We start from the raw sequence: 23,325 nt of genomic DNA on the forward strand, positions 1-23,325 counted from the left end.
GTTACGCTTTAGAAGAAACTGCAACTTTGTAACAAATAAGCCCCTGTATCGGAAACAAAACAAACGATCGATGTGTCTGAAAATGCCCTTAGTTTTAGTATTTATTTTTATTCTTTTATTTACCTTTTTCTATTTTTCTCTTGTTTCTTACCATGAATATAGCAGTGGTAGCTGGCCTGGCACTAAATTAGAAACAGACAAACAAAGATTTTAGGATAACCCCATCTGGTTACCTGAGAAGCAGGGTCTTGTTCTTGAATCTCATCAGGAGTTGACTTTGAGCATTCTACGTGCAATAATTGTGCATTGTCCTACCTGTGACCTGATGTGGCACTTGCCTTTTAATAGCCCTTGCTGCTTTTTATTTAGTTTGAGCTCAAATTTTTTAGTCGTTAAGCCAGTAATTATTATTTATTTTTTATTTTTTTATAATGTTGTAACATATGCCGTTTAGGTTGATGTTCTGAAAAGGCATTCGAGTGCTAGCTGTCCTTGAGCGAACCATTACAGCAGCTTTTATATGCCCCGGTCTCCGTCATCCTAGAGTGTTTTGACAGTCCTCTGATGGGTAATTGCAGTCTTTATCTGTTTGAGTCACTCTGCTAATCGTTCTTTCTCTTTTCTTGCTCTCTGTCCTCCCTTTTCAGAGAAATACTTTGATATGAAGAAAAACCAGTGTAAAGATGCTCTGGACATCTATAAGAAGTTTCTTTATAGGATGACCAAGTTGTCAGAGTTCCTTAAAGTGGCTGAGGTACCACACACACACACACACACACACACACACACTCTCTCTCTCACACACACACACACACACACACACACACACACACACACACACACACACACACACACACACACAAAACGGTGTTTTGATATGACAGGGCTGAGTTTACACAGGCTCTTCAAAGAGCCCTTTGCGCTCTCTCTTTGCTCTCTCTCTCTCTCTCTCTCTCTCTCTCTATCTCTCTCTCTCTCTCACACACACACACATCTCTCTATCCCACAATGCTCTGGCATTCATATTCATTGGATAGATGTATGCACCAAGACCATATTTAGTTTTCTGGCACAGCATTGCATTGCACAATCCTCATGGACTGTGCCCATAAATGTATACATGTGCCCTCTCTGCCAAAAGCAATTTGGTTGTCACTGCATTCCATTCTTTGTATACCAAGACCAAGTCTAAATGGGCACATGATAAAAAAGAGACTCAATTCAGCATTATATAGCATCAGTCTGTCGATTTAGGGTCTCATTTGAGTACATTTGTACACCAGGTAAAATTCTTTAAATGTCATAATTTTTTAAGAGTATTACCGCTCAGAAGTTTGCTGTCAGATTAAAAAAAAACAAAAAACTTTTAATCAGCAAGGATGTATTAAATTGATCAAAACTGGTCAATAAAGAGATTTTATATATTACAAAATATTTCTATACAAAAGAATGACATTGTTTCAAAAAAATGCTAATCTCTTTTATAATAAGAAGAAATGTTTCTTGCACCAAATCAGCAAATTAAAATGACTTTAGAATTAAAATCACACATCACTGGAACAAATTAGTTTTTAAAATATATTAAAATAGAAAACAGTTATTATTATATGCTGTAATATTTCACAGTATAACTGTTTTTACTGTATTTTCTTATCAAATAAATGCAGATTTCAATTAAAAAACATTACCAACCATAAAGGTAATGCACATGTAAATTTACCCCCAGCTGTCTCTACAATCTAAAATCCATCGGAAGCTATTGGTCCAAAAGTGCAGGAGCACCGCACCTGGATTGTACCCCACTAAAGACTGCTGTATACAGTCTGGAAAGATTTGTCATTTGTCTCCTGCCATTTAAACAGTGGTCGTGGATGGCTATCGTACTGTGGATTCACACGGCTTGAGCTCTTTAAAGTTTTAAGAGTCCTGTCTCTCTCTCCTTCTGGCCCAGAAGAAGATCTGTGTTTGGTTCTAATAGGACTCTCACTCCCTCTTCTCTCTCTGACACTGATGAATTTCCATGCTGCCGCCTTCTTCCCCACAATTCCCCGGTCGGTCCATTCAGTCAGCCGTTAGACTGTCTGGTTTATTTCCAGACTGGCTGTTCTTCAGATGCATCAAATATATCAGGGATTTGATATAAAAACAAGTCCATCACAAAATGTGTCGATCACAACTTAAGATGCTTGTCTGATTTGCTGTTTTACCCCCATTGGGTCTCATTTAAAAGTCATCATTTGTCAAAATTGTTTTTGAATGTTAACCACTCCACATGCCACAATCAGCTGTGCGAGACCTTATTAGTGTCTGTGTCCGTTCCCATTGGTCCTCCGTGGCTCTCGGCATGCCACACCTCTGTTATTTTTTATTTTCGTTCATTTTTTGTCACTGCATGAGGTATTAATCTGTTATGTTTGTTCTTTTTCATATTTTTCCCCTCCCCCTCGTTTATTTGTTTGTTTACCTTTTTTTTATGACACAGCAAGTTGGGATTGATCAGGGTGACATCCCAGATCTCACTCAGGTCAGTGTACATTTCATCTCCACTTTCTGTTTTTCCTCTTCTTCCTCACTACGCTGCTGCTGTCGTCCATCATACCACCGCTCTCCCTTTTTTCTGTTCCACCTGTCCTCGTCTTATCTCTTGTTGTCTGATGTGCTGTTTTTGTACCCATGCTCACTGTTATTTAGACGTTCTCTCTCATGTTTGCTTTTAAAAAGTTAGATCAAATATCAAACACTCCCTTCTCTCTGTTTAGTTCCTTCTCGAATGTGTGTTTAGTGATGGTCACACTCTTTCAGTGTAGCTTTATGGATTATTAATGATCAATGATATCTGTGTTTGAATGTGTTGACATTTCAGAGTTGGGTTAACACACTATATTGAATGAAAGGTTATTTCCTTGTGGTAACACATTGTTTATTGTTCCTTTCAGACGACTAGAGGATCTTACCTTGTAGGTGGTGGGTTATATGCACTGCTTGTATTTGACATAATCTGGGATAATACTAGTGCTGGGTGATAAATCAAATATTTACAACATTCAATATTTTGTTAAACACATTGTTAATATTGCAATATTTATTAGGGCTGTGTTCAAAATATTGATTTCTCGATTTTAATCTATTCTCATTTTGAAGAACCAATACAGATTCTTAAATGCGCAATGCGCAGCCATATTGTTTAATACTGTGCCAGTTGGCCAGTTTTGCACTTATTATAGGTGCAGAAATATTTTAATATATTAACAAAAATATTTTAATACCATATGCAAATTAAAACTAATATGCATTAATGTTTCTGCAAAAATATGTGGGTAATTTTTTTTGTTTATTACGATGTATTGTTGTGCTGTATTGTATTGTATGTTCACATAGTAGTATTGGAATAAGAATATTTTGAATATTCTTTTTTATTATTAAATGAATATTAATAATATTATGTAATAATGTATGATGATTAATAAAAAAATTACAAATAAAAAATATAAAATTGATAAATTAATTATAATTATAAATAAAAAGAAGAAAGCGTATTATTAATCAAAAATTAATAAAAATAAATACATATATATTTATTTGTTATTTTTAATGAATACATTTTTAAACTACATTTTATTGCATTTTGAGTCTGAATCTTAAATCTGAATGTTCTGGTTTAAATTATTATTTCTTAAATGAAAAGTCACTCATTTAAGAGCAAATACTGTGTATATTGAGATATCAAAATCTAAATATTAACTTTTTTAGCTGCATCTCCCAGCCCTAGTGTGTTCCTGACTGCATCAGCAGATGCATCCCTTTAAAACCAGGCTAACTGATTAAATGTGGCTCAAATGCCATCTTTTACCCCGTCACCGCAGGCATGGCTGTACATCCCTTTTTCTGCTGATCTGAGACCAGACGTGCAGTTGTCTCTTTATGGTATGATCAAATCGTTAACTCAGATCAGCATAAAAGCAAATTTCCTGCTGGGTTGCATGGCGGCTTCATGCTTGTAAACCCCCTGGCCATCAAAGTAGGAGAAGGTGGAGCTCTTGAGCACAAAACGAGAGCTGTATGTTTTTAACCCGATGCCCGGTTTTTTCCTTTACGTGAGAAAACTGCCTCAGCGGCCCTTCGTTTGAAGGATTGTTATGAAGTATTCATGTAACCTCACTTTGTCCTTTGTGTTGCCAGCACGCACATCTATAATGTAGCTATTTAATCAAAAGCCTGTTCTCGACGTCTCTTCTCCAAGGAAATCAAATCAGACTGGAAAGAAGCAAATTAAAAGCTGTTACCCTTTCATCTTTCTTTTTATCTCACTTCTGTGAAAGTAATGCATTTTCCCGCTTAGTTGAAATGTTCATTTTCTATTTCCATTTGAATTGTAAACTGCTGCATATGTATTTTTCCTCTCTTTTGGCTTCTGTTTTCTGTGGGATGGATTAGACCCAAACTGCCCTCTCAGCGATGTGGAGAAAAAGCCAACCTAGATCAGATCCAGACATGTTGGCCAGCTCTGCCAGCTAGGCTCAAAGAGCTTACCTTACCCGTAGTCTCTAAGAGCAGTTTATACACAATTTGTCTCTTCTGGAAACTTGGCACAAAGCACCTGCTCTTTTCACCAACCATGAGCTCTGAGCTTGTGCTAACATTTGCTCTCATCTGAATGAAGCAGCATGAGGTGTGTGTGTTCTTAGGTGCTAACATACACATCCCATGTTTGCTGATCTGGATGTTGTAATGCTTCCTCGTGTAGTTAAGATAATTATTTTCGAAGGAAAGGAATCCTAGATCGGTATAAAGGGCTTAGAGGAAGGTTTTAGTTAGATTTGCGACTCAAAACACAAGAATGTCTCGCATAAACCCTGAAGTACTAGTTCCAAAATCCAGTGTGAAGACTTTAATGTTATGGATTTTTATATTGTTGACCTCATGGGTCTGTCTTGAGTTTGAGGTTTGGATTTTCAAGTGTGCATGTCATTACCTCTCTTATATTTGTACTTTTCCTCTCTTGTTTTCTGTGCTTCTTTATCCTTTGCCTCTTCTCAAAAGCTTAAAGCATGCCCCTGTTATAGTTTGCTGAAACTTGGGTAGATTGAGTGGATGTGTGTGTTAAAGGGTTAGTTCACCTCAAAATGAAAATTGTCATAAATTACTTGCCCTAATGTCATTAGACACCATAAGACCTCCGTTCATCTTCGGAACACAAATGTAGATGTTTTGGTTTAAATTTGGCTCAGACAGGCCTTCATTGACACCAATGTCATTTCCTCTCTCAAGACACAAAAAGCACTAAAGACGTCATTACAAAGTCCATCTCACTCCAATGGCTTTACAATCATTTTATGAGGAGACGAGAATAGTTTTTGTGTGCTAAAAAAATAAATAACGACTTGTATAGTGATGGACCGATTTCAAAACAGATTAGAACCGTTATGAATCAGCCTATCAAACCGGCAAACTGCTGAAATCACGTGACGTTGGAGATCCGAATCCTGAATCGATACGCTGATTCATAACCATTCAAATCTTTTTGAAGTCGGCCCATCACTATAAAAGTCGTTGTTGTTTTTTCGGCACAAAAACTGTTCTTGTCGCTTCATAAAATGATTGTGGAATCACTGTAGTGAGATGGACTTTTTAAGACGTCTCTAGTGCCTTTTATGGTTCTTGAGAGAGGAAATGACATGAACCATCGGATTTCAACAACAATATCTTCATTTGTGTTCCGAAGATGAACGGCGGTCTTACGGGTGTCGAATGACATTAGGGTAAGTAATTATTGACAGAATTTTCATTTTTTGGTGAACTAACCCTTTAAGTATGTTTGACTGTGTGAGTGTGTGTTCTTTAAACGGGCGCTGTATGTTTTTGTTGTCTTCTTGACTCGTCTCAATATCCTGCAGGCTCCCAGCAGTCTCCTGGAGGCTCTTGAGCAGCACCTGGCATCTCTGGAGGGAAAGAAAACCAAGGAGCTTTCCGCTGACAACAGGTACGAAAGCCTACAAATCTGAACAATCCAGAATCATATTGTAAAGCCCTGTCTGGGCAAATGTCTGTGAAGTAATTGTCCATCCATTGAAACAGGAATGCTTTAAATAAACACCTTAATTATATCTGTTCATCATGTAGTTAAATCATTTTAAATCATCAAATATGGTAAACACAGACACTCAACTACACTGACCAATGAGGTTCATTATTGCGCATCAAGCATGCACGGTTGAGCTTCTATGTTTACCATATTTATCAATAGATGGAAAAAAAAATTGCATTACCACAAGTGGTACAAATGAATGGTAGTGAACAAAGATAACAAGAAAAGCATTGAGCATTGGATTGGACACCATAACAGGCACATTTTAAAATAGAAAAACTGTTTATGCCACCTCTTAACAGCACTTGATACAGCAACAACAAACCATAAGCAAGAGATTTATATATAGCCACGTACTGATTTTTTGGGTTGTAAACAGTGTTAAATTCATCAGGTCTTAAAGGGGTGATGAATTGAGAAATCAACTTTCCCTTGAGCTTTTGATATATAAAAGGTAATGGTAAAATAAGAACATCCTGTAAGTTTCAGAGCTGAAAACGTCCTTGTTAGTCAAAAAAAAGCTTTTATAGACACCAGGCCCAGAAAACGATTGTGTGCTTCATCATTACATCATCGTGCGACAAAACACACCTCTACAGCACTTCTTATTCAGTAGCCCCGCCCACCGACTAATGGAGTTGCGAAGAGGATAGCAAGGTATTGCGCTATTCCTGGTTGTGGAAGAACACAGTCACTGCATAAGCTTCCTTCAGATCTTAATATTAGGAATTTGTGGTTGAACTTTATTTTTAATGAAGGTCCAGCTGACTTGACATGGTGTTCACTTCATTTCACTGCGGAATCGTTTGTAAACAAATCTCAGGTCGATCTGGATTTCCAGACATTTGAGATTAAAACGCAATGCTATATTGTCTATCTTCTATATTGGATCTGACAGGAATGGTGCAACACACTTATGTGAGTAAAACGTGTTTTTTATATGTAATAGTATTGCATTGTTATAGATCGTTTTGCTTATGTGTACGTCTTACATTACATACCAGGGTATGAGCCAGGGCTTGCAAAGCCAAATGCCCTGGGGCTATGTGTTTTCCAGACGGAAAACCAAAACGGAAGCCCGTTGGCAGGCCGATGAATCTCATAATATTCCTTTCTAGTTCTGCGCTTTTATTTCTCTCTTGACTTGACATTTGAAAGGCGCTCGCAAGTGAGTGTGTGTGTGTGTGCGCGCGCACTGTTCGCGCTTATATTGACCGATCGTGCGGGATGTCATACAAAAGTAATAGTCCAATCAATCGTGGGTGGATAAGAAATTAATCAGTGTTTGTTTGATAAAGATGTTTACAAGCCCTGTGATTGAGATAATCATTCCAGTACTGCTTTCAAAACATCCCCTCCCACATGTGAACTGAACTGACAGGGGAGCTGAAGCTCATTAAATATGCAAATCTTATCCAATCCTAGCCGTGGGCGTTTACTTCCAAGTCTCCAGTACGGCACACCCATCAAAACCCAGAGTTTTGGAGAGAGCCTCAAAACCAGTGTAGAAAATAGCCTATTACTTATTATTTATGATGTTTTTGAATGTAAAAACCACACAAACGTCATTAGTTGACCCATTTAAAGAAGTAAAAGGGAAATCTCACTTCTGTATGGATCTGTGTTTTTTTTCTGCAGAGCCAACACTCTGTCCAATGCGGTGTCGACCCTTTCCAACACCGGCATGTCCTTCTCCTTCTCATCCAGTAGGATGGACGAGAAGGAGAAGCAACAGGCCCTGGAGGAGGAGCAAGCCCGTCTGCAAGCACTCAAGGTAGGCCATGAATCTCTCCCATTATGTTCTATGAATGATCATGTTCTTCTAATTCTTTATCAGTTTGAACCGTAGACAGCAGTTGACGTTATTCCGATTTTGTTAGCCATTTTCTCTTTGGTTATATATAGTTTTCCATGGACAAATTGTGATGGCTAGAGGACTGGGTCATGGGTGGCCAAGGCTCATAATGCACGTGGGGAGCAAAAGCTGGCCCGTGTGTGCCGATCAAACAGACGAGCTACTGTAGCACAAATTGCTCAAGAAGTTAACGCTGGTTCTGATAGAAAGGTGTCAAAATATACAGTGCATCGCAGTTTGTTGCATATGGGGCTGCATAGCCGCAGACCAGTCAGGGTGCCCATGCTGACCCCTATCCACTGCTGAAAGTGCCAACAGTGGGCACATAAGCATCAGAACTGGACCGTGGAGCAATTGAAGAAGGTGGCCTGGTCTGATGAATCACGTTTTCTTTTACATCACACGGATGACTGGGTACATCTGCATCACTTATCTGGGTAACATATGGCACCAGGATGCACTATGGGACTAAGGCAAGCCGGCAGAGGCAGTGAGATGCTTTTGCAAGGTTGATGCTTTAAGTTCTGCTGGTAAACCTTGGGTCCTGCCATCCATGTGGATGTTACTTTGACATGTATCATCTGTATCATCTACCTATGCATTATTGCAGACCATGTACACCCTTTCATTGAAACGGTAATCCCTGGTGGCTGTGGCCTCTTTCAGCAGAATAATGTGCCCTGCTACAAAAACAACTGCTGAACAATTAAGTCCAATCCATGGGGGCCCCACCTCACACCTTATGGGACTTAAAGGATCTGCTGCTAAAATCTTGGTGCCAGATACCACAGCACACCTTCAGGGGTCTAGTGGAGTCCATGCCTTGACGGGTCAGGGCTGTTTTGGCAGCAAAACTGGGACCAACTAGACTGGATGCCAGTCGAACTTAGCCTCGCTAACAACATTTGAGTTTGGGAGATATGCATTCACCTTTACTATTTCTCTCAAAAATGATGATCGGGTTGTAAGTACTCTGTGTATCCGGAAATTATTTTTACAACACTGGCAAAGACTGTTCACACTACTACTACTTCCAACTGCGACTGTTTGTGCAGTTGAGTTCTGTTGACAACTATGTGTTGCTCAACATACGTCACTGGTTGGTTGTAGGTCTATTCTTTCCTGGTTCAGTTGTAATATGCCCCATAATCACAGCTCAATGGAACAATATAAGACTCGTATTCTGACTAGAATCCTGATGTCAGGCTAGGGACCAACACATCACTGATCGGTGTATATATAAAATATAAAGAGCATACAGTATAGGCATATAACTCTTCCTAGGGAAGGCGGTTGTAACCAATTGGATTGGAGTTGCTCTTTAGGGAACATTTTGTCCTACACATTCACATACATCCGTGTTTATACAATATGCCCTTGTACCTTCAATGATTAGCCTCCAGCAGTAAGTGGTGAGTGAGGTTAATCAAACTTCTTTGTCCCCATCAGGAGGTTCTGTCATATCTTGTGGGACACAAATACACACACCGACACACAAACTGAATGACAGGAACGTCAGTGGTGTGGAATGTATCCCCAGATGCACGGTATCTGAAAAGTGCAAACATTCAGTGCAATTTCAAAGTCCAACATCAAAATATTTACACAGCTCATGTTCGAATAAGTTTGTATGAAATTGAACTGGTGTTTCTTTGTGATTATTGTGTTCTCAAACACTCCTGGAGGGGCATGTTTTTTAACTAGCACTTTCTCTTTCTGTGTTCTCTTACCACATTTTCTCAGTGTTGTAAAGGGCATATCGAAAGGCATTAAACCATAACATGTCACAACCCTCTTTCTCTCTCTTTAGAAAGTTGAATCTAGGGTTGCACAATTTAAAAAAAAAAAGATCAGTTTTTAATACAATTTTAAAATGAGTTTTTTGCTTTTTTTGCCGATTTTTAGGATTGTTTGTAGGTCTGGATTTGGCCAAATATTTTGTCAATATGACCATGATAATTAAAAACACTAGCTATTTTTTTAAAATCATTTTTTTTTAATTATTATTATTATTGCTTTGATTATTGCAAAATAATATATATTAGGGATGCCACAATTCTCAATATAATATTGAACCGTTCGGTACGGCATTCATGGTTCAATATGCGCTTGTGAATTTTGTTTTTTTCTGTTTTGCATTTCATTGTTTTATTTTGAATTCTCTCCGCTTTAAATATTTCTCTGTTTATTTCGGCTCTGTTTGAGTGTGCCAGCTAAGCCACGCTTGTAATGCTGATGTCAGAGAGTTATACTCACGGATCATAGTTATTCACCATCACGAAAGTTCATTATTTGCATGGGTTTTAAAGCCTTGCCGGTGAAACATTTGATTAATTTAATTTTACATGCGGTGAGTGCACGCACTAAAAGCCTGTCAAACACACGTGATTGCTGGACTAAATAGTCTTACTGCGCTAATACTGTCAAATACACACAAGGTTAACATAAACACAGTCGGTTATGACTAAAGTGAAAGTAAAATCTCTGTGTGTCTGTATCAAGTGGCAACCTCCCTCAGTTTCTGTTGAAGCCAATACGGAAGTAATTTGCACTGCAATTCCTCGACAGGCTCCAGAAGGGAGCAGAATCTAATTGAGCCCTGTGTTAAAATACCCAACTTTAAAGGAAGTGTATGCAAGTGTATGCAATGTTGCCAAAACTGGTACTGCAATCACTATCCCCCCTCCCTCTCCCCCCTGACTCGAGGTTGCCAGATTGGCTGCAGCATCAGCAGGAACGTTTGTAGCTGCAGCTGTGGTAAACTAGAGCAGAGCTGGAAACCCCAATGCCAAAACACTACTGATTTTGTGATTGGTACATAGGTGGAGGGCGGAGCTTCAGGCCAAAACACAACATGTCAACGTCAACATCAGTTAAGGGCTGCAAAAACAACTGTTAAATGACAATGGCCACTTTAATTGACAGGTGAATAGCCACTTATCTGTTGTCTTAGTCATCGTGTCACCTCAGCTCTGCCCACGTCCCACCTCCTTGCCCATTTTCTTGTTATAACCGAGCGCGACATGCGATGACGCGCTGCCAAGATAAGAACGGCCAGCTTGTCTCTACTTTGCGCTTCAAAACTGCACTTCAGAAACGTATGGGTAATGTCACAGACACTAAGTCTATGGTCTGTATATGAGATGCAAGCAGTTTGTGAACACTTGTACTTAAAGGGACAGTTCACTTCTAAAATTATGTTAATAAAACAAGAAAAGACAAAGAGAAAATCACTCACTGCCCTTGAATAAAAAAAAACCCCAAAACTTTAATACAGTAGGTTTTAATCCATGTATATGTTATATTAAAGACTATGTAGTGTTTTAATTTTGCATTTATTCATTAACTTTCATACTTAAATACTGCTATACATCTGAGCTTTCACTGTAAATCTTTATATATATATATATTTAGTTTATATTATACAATACACTAGGAATGTGTACTATGATTTTTTAAAGTAAAGTTCTAAGTTTAAGTAAGGTTTTTCAAGTCTTTTAAGTAAAACAAATAAAAAAGTACTGCAATAAAAAAAAAAATCTCTTTAACCTCTTTCTGTTCCTGTCTCCTAAGAATAGAAAAATAACAAGAATAGCAAAAGACCGAACCGAAAACCACGGTTAAAAACTGAGGAATGCATTGAATAGTGGACTCACTGTATTGTTGCATCCCTAATATATATTAAAATGAGAGATTACTATTGGAGTATTTCACTGTATAATAAAGTTTAGTATTTAGGAGAAATATTTTAAATTATTGTACAACTGTAAAATGACAATACTAATCTTTATGTAACATTGCCTTATTAACCTCAGCATTGAGTGATAATATTTCAAAGTGCTTTCCATCATTTGGTCAGGTAACAAATATTATATGTACCTGCTTTAGAAAAACATTACAGAACTCATTGCTTTATAGGTATAAGAAGTGAAAAAGGGAGACGGTTACATTTTAAAGCATCAGTTGAAAACCAACCGGTTAAGAGACATGAGGATTTGGGGGGAAAATAAGAGATTCTTAGTGCATTGATTCCAGTTAATCATTTATGGGATATATCGTAAATTAGGGTATGTTGGTATGTTATCTTTTTTTCATACTGATACAGCGGAATGCAGAGGAAAAAAGAAAATAATCAGGAAGAAAAGCACACCGCAGACTGAAGAGCTCTTGCCACAGATATTCTTGTGATACCATATCACATTAAAATAACAAGCATTACGTTATTCTTCTGACATCTGAAAATAAAAAAAACGTGAAGGAAAATTGACAACTCATTCAGTCACACTGACTGATAAGGATTATTCTTTCAGCAGAACCTCATGATTTGTTTCTTTTTGAGTGGAAGTTCACCAAACCTGAAGTGAACTTCCACAGGCATCTGGTCTGATCTGTAGCTGACAGGCACTTCAGCTCCCTGAGTTGCTGTAATCTGTCTGATTTCACAGAGCTCATCTGAAGGAAATGCTCTGTGCTGTCCGGCTCTACGGTGATCATTACAAAAGAAATAAGCCAAACAGACCAGTCTTTGCCTAATTTGCACTCTCTGTAAATGTTTTTCCTGTGTTTTGTGTGTTTGTATAGAACCAGCGTCTGAAGGAGATCGGCATGCATACCCCCTCCGCCTCCCCCAGCACACAGTCTATGGGCAGTGCCAACAACCACAGTGCAGGCATGGACCTGTTCACCAACACCACAAGCCCACCCTCAACAAACAGGTCATTGACATACTGTACATATTAAACAAGTAGCATATTACCAGTGCAGTAGATATTATACCATATGATAATACAAAACCCAATACTTCTACAATACGTGTACACATTGTCAATAAGTCTGAGATTTTGAGCAAACTAAAAAAAGTCTAGTTGAACTTATACAGTGCATTTGGCTCTTGTTGGGCTGTTTGCTGGTTTTAAACCCCTGTTGGCATCAGGAATCTCGTGATTGTCGTGGTAGTTGCCTCGCTGATGATGCGAGTTAGTTGTCGCAAGATGGGATAGATGAGGACAGATGATCACAGCCCAATCTTTTCACTCAGTCTGACTTTTAATGCTTTTTAAAAGTGTTTTCTCTTTTTTGGCTCAGTGGTAGGGCTAGGCGATATGGAGCAAAAAATATATCTCGATATATTTTGCTATATCTCGATATACGATATATATCTCGATATCTTTACAGGAAAAATAACCCCCTAAAAACTACAGCAAAAACAAATATGCCAAATACCACAAATTCTTTTCTTTTTTTATTGAAGTGCAAAGAGGTAGTCAGTTCATGTAGGAACAAAGTGCTTTTGCGACATTTAAAAAACAAAACAAACTCCCTGATTACATAAATAATAATAATTTAACTGTAAAAGAAAATAAATAATATTGCCTTCTTTTCATTTATTTCATGCTTTCAAAAGATGAATCAAAGACTCCCTTTTTTACACTTAACAGTAAAACAGTAAGCATTTTGCAGAAAGATGGGGGCATGACTGAGATATAAATAAACTGATTTTGTCATAACACCATTTCCTGTTAATTTTTTATCAAAATTTAAACAGTGATGTTTGTCATGAGTTTGACCAAATTCAAACTCATCATGCGGATCATGTAGGCTACACATGAGCTGAATTTCACTTCTTTTCCAGTTACAGAACGAAATATGAATGTCAGAAGGTAGGCTATATGATAATATGATACAGTACAACTTACAGAAGAGCACCGCGTGTCTCAGGACACCCGGGATGTCGCGTTTTTCCCTCTTGGTTAAAACGTGAATAGACCTGTTCATCATAATCCCGTGATAAAGCTGACAAAATAATCATAGTAATGATATTGCAATACTTTTTAAATGTTTTCAAATGATATGCGATCATTTTGACATTTTAACCGAAAACCATGCGATCAGTTAGACACAAATCATAAACTGGCATGATTGCGACTGAGAGTGCGTCTCGCACCAGTGTCAATCACCTGACTGTGGGTGAAACGTGCGATTTGAACTATGATGTTAATATTTCTTTATAAATTTCAGCAAGCAGTTGTGTTAGAAGGAAAACATGGTCTCTTAACTGAGTCCTGAACAACGCGCGCGCTTCTCAACATGATAACTAATCCCCACCTGGTTGCGGACGCCGCCGTGTGCACTGAGACGACACGCGAGGGGAGGGGGAACAAAAGCAATGAGGCGGGAGGTGCGCGAGCGGGAGCGAGCACAGCACAGGGAAGCAAAGTGGCGGAATCAGAATTAAATATAAACAATATATCGATATATACGATATGTCCAAATCCATATCGAGTTGAAAAAAATATCTCGATATATTTTAAATATCGAGATATCGCCCACCCCTACTCAGTGGTATAACCCAAATGTGCCATTGGTGAGATTGAAAAAGCCTTGTACCTGCTTTGAGTCCTGGGACAGCTTCTAAAGATCAAATCATGGCTGTACAGTTAATTCACTAGTATCTCTTAAAGTAGTCTGCATAGACAAAATGAATAGGAGATTGCTGGACATTTTTTGTAGGAAAGCCCCTCTGCTTCAGATTTCCAAAACCTACCAAGCCTTTACAGAACATATAAAGATTGAGAAAGACTGTGCTATACAGTACGTGTGAGAGACGAGAGGAGTTTTAGACGTCCACTTCTACAGAAAAAGGACGCTCACATCAATACCTGATGTGTTTCGATTCTCTCCCTCTCTCTTTCTTGAGTAAATTGATGAAGCCCCTCTGCCTTTTGGTGCAATAATAATTTAATTTATTATTGTAAAGGCACAGCTTAGTTTTCATCAGCCATTATTAAAGTCTTCATTGTCACATGATCCTTCAATATGCAGATTTGGTGCTCAATTATGAATAATGGTTCTCATTAGTAATTGGTTCTTTTTTATATATTTGTGGATATTGGAACCCCTTATTTCAGGATTCTTTAATGAATAGAAACTTCGAACGAAATATAAAATGGAAATCTACGATGTAAAAGTTTATTGTGTGCTTGCGGAATAAAAGTATTAATTTCTTTAAAAAAACAAAACAAAACAAAACGTATTTTTCTCAAACTTTTGAAAGGTAGTGTTTTAATGTTACATCCTTCTGGTAATTTTACTTCTTAAAGTTCATTAAATTTATAAGTTGAGAACCTCTAAAAAAGCATAGCATAAAATACTGTAGTATATATTAAAAAAACACACACACAATATCTGTGGTAGTATTTGATTTTATTACTCCTGTACTAAAGTCTCTTTTTTTTCTTCTTTTTTTTCACAGCATGCCAAACCTCACCAGTGACTTGTTTGACCTCCAGCCTGCCTTCATTCCTGCTGTGCAGAGCACTCCTATCTCCACCACCAGCAGTGCCTGGGGAGGTGCGGCCCACTACACCCACTACACCCACACACACACACACACACACTTCACTAATGCCGCCTCTTTCGCTTTACCACTTTAGATCGCTGACCTTTAATTTATTCCCGAAAAATCTTTAGAACACTTTTAATGACACCAATAGACACTTTGTTCATTTAATTATTTGTTTGTTCATTTACTAGTTTGTTCATATGTACATTGTCTGTTTCAAATTCTAACAAGCTTTTTGTAAGCCCTGTCCATGCTTCCATTAGCCCATGGGCTTTTTAAAAAAAATGTTTTTGAATGTCTCTTATGCTTACCAAGAATGCATTCATATGATCAAAAATACAGCAAAACAGTAATATTGTGATGGTCATTTAAAGTAACCATTTCTGTTTGAATATTTTAAAATAATTTTAAAAGTAATTTATTCCTGTGATGCCAAAGCTTTTCAGCAAAGTTTTCAGCATCTCCAGTCTTCAGTGTCACATGATCTTTTAGAAATCACTCTAATAAGCTGGTTTCTGCTCCGTTATTGGCAATTATTATTGGTGCTTCGTTATTAACAGTGGTTATTATTACTATCAATGTTAACTCTGATGCTGCTTAATATTTTTTCAGGATTCTTTGAGTAGAAAGTTTAATGAGTATTTTAAAAAAATAATAAATGACATTTTAAAACATTCAGATAGAACCCAGTTCTTTAAAATGTGAATTATATTTCTCAATAATATTGTTTTACTGCATATTTGATTAAATAAATGCAGACTTGGTAAGATTCTTCTTTTGCAAAACAACTCTTTTGACAGGTAATGTAATGGCGTTTAGACCGTTAAGGTAGTAGTTTGCAGTAGTTTGCTTTGCAAAAATGCGTAATACAATAATTAAGTAAGTACAGTAATTTTTAAGTGTTCGTAGGAACAGTAATCCCCATAGTGCTGTCTAGATGGGCAGCTCGATAGGCTTTGAAACCCAACCAATGTTTTTTTCTTGTTTTGTTTTTTTAATTCTCTGTACCCATCCATCCTATCGTGTCAGTTTAGAACAACGTTTTCTAGATATTCTGAAGCACGACTGGTTTGGGTACCATTCCACTGAGGAATTATTGCTGTGGTTGGGAGCTGTGCTTAGTGTCAGAGGTTCATTTTCAGCAGTTCAGCACATCTGCTGGGGTAGTGTGAATTGAGGACAAAAGGTACAGAGTGTAGACACACTGCCAGACTCTTAACTATGCCAGGATTTGTAGGTCACAGCATGCACTTGGAGCGTGCGCTTTACAGCTTGTGGGCAGGTGTGCCGAGGGCTAGCCAGACGCACGGCGAGATTCAGGCCTCTAGAGACCCACATATACTACTAGCAGCGCAAAGACACACCAATATAGACAGATGGAGAAATTGTTTTTTTTTTTTTTTTTTTTTTAAGGGAAAGACTGCTGAGTTATGAGGAGAGGGGTGAGAAAGAGCCACAGGCACAGCTTTAAGCTGTATATTGTTATTTACATTAGAAATTGTGCAATAATAATAGGAATCCACTGAAATGTTGGCTGTCTGAAGCACTTCGGCTGAAAATGGTTTTAGTTTAGTTTATTGATTTATAAAGCACATTTAAAACACAACAGATGTGGAAACCAAAGTGCTGTACAATAAATATAATTTTTATAGCATTTAATGACATTTTCAGGCAAAAACAGCTTTTAATGGCATTCTCAGATGAATGGACACTGTTATCAGAAACTTTAATGTATAGGAGAAAGTATGCATGTAAAATGGTCAGTGTTTAATTGGCGTGCATGGTTTGGCCCCATAAAATTATATTGTGATTATAATTATAAAATTATGAGTTGTAAAATTATGAACATTTAACATTTCATTTTGCAGTTGTTTAGATATCCAGGCAAAAATACATAAAATTACATTTAATGTGCAAAATGCAAAATGTGCAAAAACTACAAACTAACAAGATTAATAGACAATTTTAGATTCACAAGTAAGCAATTTCGTAGGCCATATCATTACACTACTTTTATTTTGATAAATTGTGTATCTCTAGAATCATTTTAAATGATAATCATCTGATATATTGCCAAAAAATGTATTTACCATGATAATAAGCAGGGTTTGTTTGGTCATGAAAACCCCGGAAAAGTCATCAATTAAAATAGCCTGGGGAATTTTTTTTGAAAGTTTTGGAAAATGTATGGAAGTTGCATAGTCAAAAAAGTTGATAATTTCAAGTCTTTTTAACCCATTGTACAATTGTCATGTACAAAGCGTGTAGATAATGCTGCCTCACAAACAGTGTGCAAGGCTTATTGTGCTTGACCAAATACACACAAAATGCTATCTTGGCAAGTATACTCGTAAACAAAATCAGTTATATCTTAAGTGAACGTAAACAGTTGTAAACCAGTATATTGGATGTATGTATTTACTCTTAAAGTGACAGCAGTCTAATAAACCTGTTGCTGTCTTTGTCATAAATGTTAATCAAACAAAGCAAACAGAAAATCACTTAATGCTCTTGAATGAATAACATTTGTAACTTTAAAGGAACTGTATGTAAGAAATGCATTTCAATGAATCATAAAATGGCCCTGATATGTCACCTGACATAAGAAATCATGTTAATTTTAAATACTTATATCACTGACAACAGTAGTCCAGCCAGGATATTGTCATTTAAAAGTTGTTGTTGCAGCCCTCAACTGATGTTGATGTTGACATGTTGTGTTTTGGCCTGAAGCTCTGCCCTCCACCTATCTACCAATCACAAAGTCAGTAGTGTTTCGGCATCCGGGTTGCCAGCTCTGCTCTAGTTACCACAGCTGCAGCTACAAACGTTCCTGCTGATGCTGCAGCCAATCTGGCAACCTCGAGTCAAGCGGGAGAGGGAGAGGGGATAGTGATTGCAGTACCAGTTTTAACCACAATCTTACATACACTTCCTTTAATTTTAAGGATTAATCTGTTTATAATTTAAAGAGATTGATTTATTCCCTCCTCCATGTTGAAAAACCAATAGAATATCATAGAAATTTTTATTAGGAAATTGCTCTTTCTAAGAAACGTTATCAATTGTTATCTAATAGTCGTTAAAAGTGGGAACAGTATAATAGGTATTGTAAAGAGCAACAATCATAATGTGTTGTGTGACATCTTTCTATTTTTACATGTTTTGTGTGTGTATGTGTGTTACTGTCAGGTCTAGAGAGCAGCACTCTTCATCCCATGGCTTCCATACCCACCATGAATGTAGATTTTGATGCTGTATTTGGGACTAAAGCTTCCAATAGTGATGTGAAGCCATCAGCTGGTAAAATGTCTCATGAGTGTGATTTATTAATAACAGCGCTTATTAATCTCTAAAGGTTTGACCCTTGCTGTGGCGCTTAATATCTGCAAAACTTAGTAACCTTCACCCAAAATAAATCTCTTCTGCTGGTTTTGCTGTATGGTGAGTTTGTGGAGCTTTGCTGCTGGAACGCTAAAACAAATTGTGCAGCTGGCTGCAGCACCTGCCCGCCCGACTCGGTTCTGGAGAGATTGGGAATGTTCTTTGGGGAATCGCTCGTGCCTTATTTTTTTTTTTTTACTTGCTCACTTTGCTGCTCTGTGGCTGTGGACAGTCTGTTATCATCCCTTCATCCGTCCAGTGTGTGTGTGTGTGTGTGTGTGTGTGTGTGTGTTAGTGGTGCTGACTGGCATTTTTCTCCATCTGTTAATCGCTTGTCGCTACACTCCTTTATCTGAACACAGAACGGACGCACACACATTTCCACTCACCAATATACCCTTTCTCTCTCTTTGCCCCTTTTCCTTCCTCTTTTTTATTTCCTTGGCCTCTTTTTTTCTTACCTTTTGCTTTTTTTTTCGTCTCCACCCACCCCCTTTTTTTCCTCTTTTTTTTGCTCTCTTTCCTGGGTTGTGATGGCTGATCTGATGTGGTGAGTGTACTTTTTTTCTTTTTTTTCTTCGTCTTGGCCTCCTTGTTCCTGCTGGCAAAGCAGGAAGTAGAATTGTATAAATATGGCATGTGTCAGCAGACTGTGTCTCTCTCACTTTCTCTCATTTACTAAAATAATTAGCAAAATGCCCTGTGCTATTTACCCTTTGAAAACCATCAGAGGTCTCTTTAATTAATGAAAACGAAAGTCAACATGAAATTACATTCACAACGGTTTTAGTTTGCTTTAGTAATTGTATGTGCTTTTGTCATTTTTACATTTTTACCCCATTTATAATCTATAATATTTCTACTTAGCTTTTGTGTGTGTGTGTGTGTGTGTGTGTGTGTGTGTGTGTGTGTGTGTGTGTGTGTGTGTGTGTGTGTGTGTGTGTGTGTAATTTAATATATAAGCAAATATTCAGTCCAATTCACTGGCTAGTGAAAAGTGGCCAATAAGAAAAAAAAGAAAGAAAAAAAAATCACAAAATTGTGGATGCTGAAGGTCAAGTTCAGGCTGCATTGCTTACAATAAAAGTCCTAAACATAGCCTAAATAGCTATTGGTTCACATTTAATCAGTATCATATGTGGACTGTGGGGAAATAAATTTCTCTCTTTGCAATTGCTTGCACTTATTAATCATGCCTAATGAGACCAGAAACATGTATAATAGGGCCAATATTTCGCTTTCATCTAAAATGTAATGCCTACATAAGTAGAAAACCGAATGACATAAATTTCCAGTTTCTTTAAGGGCCCCTGCCATGTTTTTTCCTCTTAGATCTCAGTGTGTTTCCTTTCCTTCCTGACCTCTTGCTCTTCTCTACATCTCTGTGGGTCTTTTGTCATGTCACGAGTGTCCTCACAGGCTGTGAGAATCCCACTGCTCGAATCATTATAAACATCAGCAAGACTCCAGCACGCTTTCTCTAATCTTACTCCTGTTTCTCTGCTCTATAACACTTATGTTCTAACCAGCCCAATACGACACGTTTCCAGCGACTAGCAATTTGTGTGTTCGCACTGAAAGTTTAACAGCTGCACAATGTGACACTTGTCATGTACAGTTATATTGAGGTGTGTTATGTGTGACGTGTTAATCCTGTTTTTTTCCCCCCAAGGCCAGTAGTTAATCTGGTATTGGTCAATTGAGAAAAATGATCTTATACTTCTAGTTTATCCTTTTTGGAGCTTAATCGTAATAACCACACCAAACACAAAACTTGGTTTGGTCACATCTAACTGATACCCAATTTATTAAATTACGTCAATGCTTTAGAAATGGAAACCAAATGTACGACAAAATGTCCTTAAAGAGATGAAAATTGACCCAAAAATGAAAATTAGCCCATGATTTACTCACCCTCAAGTCATCCTAGGAGTATATGACATTCTTCTTTCAGAGGAATACAAGGGGCGAATACTTTCGCAAGGTACTGTATTTTTAAAAATTGTTCAATTTTAAGAATTTATATATATTTTTTAAAATCTATAAAAAATCATGCTTTGTCATCCTCTGTCATTTTGTGGTTCTTTTTTAAAATTAAAACTATCGTTTCAGGCACCGATACTATTTGAAAACGTTTTGGCACTACTATCGTAAAAAACTCGAACGATACTTAACCCTACATATAACTGCTCCACACAGCTACGGGCCAAAGGCCTTCTGAAGCAAAGTGGCGAATTTGTGTAAGAAAAATATCCATATTTAAAACTTAAAGACTAAAAGGCTGTCAGCGGTACACAGGTCGACTTATGGTGAACTGCCATTATAAAGCTCGGAAGAGCAAGGATATTTTTTTTATATAACGTCAATTGTATTCCTCTGAAAGATGGATGACTTATACACCTAGGATGACTTGAGGGTGAGTAAATCATTGCCTAATTTTCATTTTTGGGTGAACTATCTCTTTAATAGCTTTTATTGCTTGTCGCTTGATGTCACTGGTTAGGTGTCAGTCTGCAGCAAAAATAAGTGGTTTGTCACTCTGATAATACTTCAGTGGATTCGTAAATGGGATAATCTGTCTCTTTTTTTTTAGGTTATGATGCATTAGGAGACTTATTGAAGCCCACGGTGACGGTTTTCAGTCAGGCGCCGGTCATGTCCCATCATACAGACAGTAAACTGCTGGCCAATGACCTGGACTCTTCTCTGGCCAACCTCGTAGGCAGTGAGTCTCTCTCCCTTGCAGAATTATTCGTTTGCTTGTGTGGCTTTCTTTATTTACTTGGTCATAAGTCCCTGACCTTCAAATTGCATTTGTGCTACTCTACTGAACAGAGAGTCAGCAGCCATATGGTGCTAGACGCTATGTGTGTGCTTGCTGGACAGAGATGAATTAAACCCAGCTTAGGGGAAATGAATAGGTCTCTGATGCCTCCACTGCTGTATGTCTTCCAATATTACGCTGATGTGAGGCTGTTTTAACAGTGTTTCTTTCTCGCGCTCTCTTTTTAGACCTGCAGTTTGGGGGAGGACCAGGCAAAAAGTGAGCATTTACATTTAATTATCGGAATAATTTCTTGTTGTGTGCTTCATCCTTTTATAAGAGGCAGTGTATAGCTTCTCTGACTCTCTTTGTGTGTTTACATGTAGGTCTGATATGCAGTGGACTCAGCCTGGAGAGAAGAAGTTGACTGGTGGCACTAACTGGCAGTCAAAGACAATGAGCAGCACCACTGCCTGGAGCCCTGCCCCCCTGCCACCTGCTGCCATGCCACCTGCCGCCATACCCGTGCCACATATGGTGAGAACACACACGCTCACTCTCACACACTAACATACAGCCATCTAAGTTTACTTGCACTACTCTTCAAAAGTTTAGGGTCAGAAAGAAGTCTCTGAATTAATTTGATGAAAAATACAGTAAAAACAGTAATATTTTGAATTATTATTATTATGATTTAAAATAAATATCTTCTGATTTAATATATTGTAAAATCGAATTTACGAAAACTACGAAACTAAATTTTCAGCATCATTACGATGTTGAAAACGTTTGTGCTGCCCAGTATTTTTGTGGAAACCATGATGAATTTTTTTTCAGGATTCTTTCATGATTGGAAAGTTAAAAAGAAAAGCATTTATTTGAAATATACATCTTTGGTAACAATATAAAAGTGATATACTGTCACTTTTATCCAAATAATGCATCTTTGCTAAAAAATTTTTTTAAAGGATTAGTTCACTACAGAATGAAAATTTTCTGATAATTTACTCACCCCCATGTCATTCAAGATGTTCATGTCTTTCTTTCTTTAGTCAAAAAAAAATATTAACATGGTCCAATCGGTTGAAGGTCTAAATTGCAGTTTCAGGGCAGCTTCAAAGGGCTCTACATAATCCAAACTGAGGAATAGGGGACTTATCTAGCGAAACAATCTGTAATTTTCACAAAAAATGTTAGTTGATATATATTTTAACCACAAATGCTCATCTTACACTAGCATCCACGACTTCACGTTACATAGTCACGTTGGAAATGTCACGCGTAACATGGGCGGAAGTACCCCCTCAGTGTTTACACAGCGAACGTGCAAAGACTAAGTTAAATGCTCTTTACTAAATAACCTCAACCCGTTGGACCCCGTTGAAGTCCTGGAATGTTTGACATGAACATCTTGGATGACATGGGGGTGAGTCAATTATCAGGAAATTTAAATTCTGGAGTAAACTAGTACTTTAATTTCTTATTGAATATACACTACCATTCAAATATTTCACAATCATAGATTGATTTCTGCAGTCAAATTAATTTGGACAAAGGACACTAAACTGTATAATTTTCAAGTCAACTGATTTCCTACATCTCTGTGCTGTTTTTAGCATCTCTTATATTAGTGCAGTCTATTTCTTCTCACATAACACAATAAATCCACTCAATATTTCATGTCAATTTATGTATTAATACTGTAGCCATGTAAGCAGGGTCATAGCAAAATAAACCCCTCCAGGGTATAGAGGGGCCTTCATGTCCTGATGTCCTGATCACCCTGTGACCGGATGACTGTACATTTAACCACTACTTAATATACAGACCTTCATGCATATGTAAACAGACATTTTCTCTCACACAAATCATTTCAACTACTCTTAAACTTACAA

General features: G+C 37.6%; 1 protein-coding gene across 9 annotated transcripts in view; it reads left to right on the forward strand.

The window, feature by feature from the left end:
- si:ch211-200p22.4 (phosphatidylinositol-binding clathrin assembly protein) overlaps window positions 1-23,325 on the forward strand; it is an 80,818-nt gene that overhangs the window by 45,384 nt on the left and 12,109 nt on the right. For 3 of the 9 annotated variants that reach the window (XM_067444343.1, XM_067444352.1, XM_067444383.1), the window contains exons 7-16: window positions 648-754; window positions 2,483-2,524; window positions 5,895-5,980; window positions 7,724-7,859; window positions 12,522-12,655; window positions 15,193-15,290; window positions 18,475-18,585; window positions 21,260-21,391; window positions 21,679-21,709; window positions 21,817-21,967. In XM_067444343.1, the coding sequence (XP_067300444.1) occupies window positions 648-754; window positions 2,483-2,524; window positions 5,895-5,980; window positions 7,724-7,859; window positions 12,522-12,655; window positions 15,193-15,290; window positions 18,475-18,585; window positions 21,260-21,391; window positions 21,679-21,709; window positions 21,817-21,967 (1,028 nt within the window). Of the gene's footprint in view, window positions 1-647; window positions 755-2,482; window positions 2,525-2,936; window positions 2,958-5,894; window positions 5,981-7,723; window positions 7,860-12,521; window positions 12,656-15,192; window positions 15,291-18,474; window positions 18,586-21,259; window positions 21,392-21,678; window positions 21,710-21,816; window positions 21,968-23,325 lie in introns of all 9 variants that reach the window. The other 6 variants (XM_067444414.1, XM_067444423.1, XM_067444362.1 and 3 more) reach the window with 5 other exon arrangements.

This window comes from Pseudorasbora parva, chromosome 1, assembly GCF_024679245.1.
Source record: "Pseudorasbora parva isolate DD20220531a chromosome 1, ASM2467924v1, whole genome shotgun sequence".
NCBI lineage: Eukaryota > Metazoa > Chordata > Actinopteri > Cypriniformes > Gobionidae > Pseudorasbora > Pseudorasbora parva.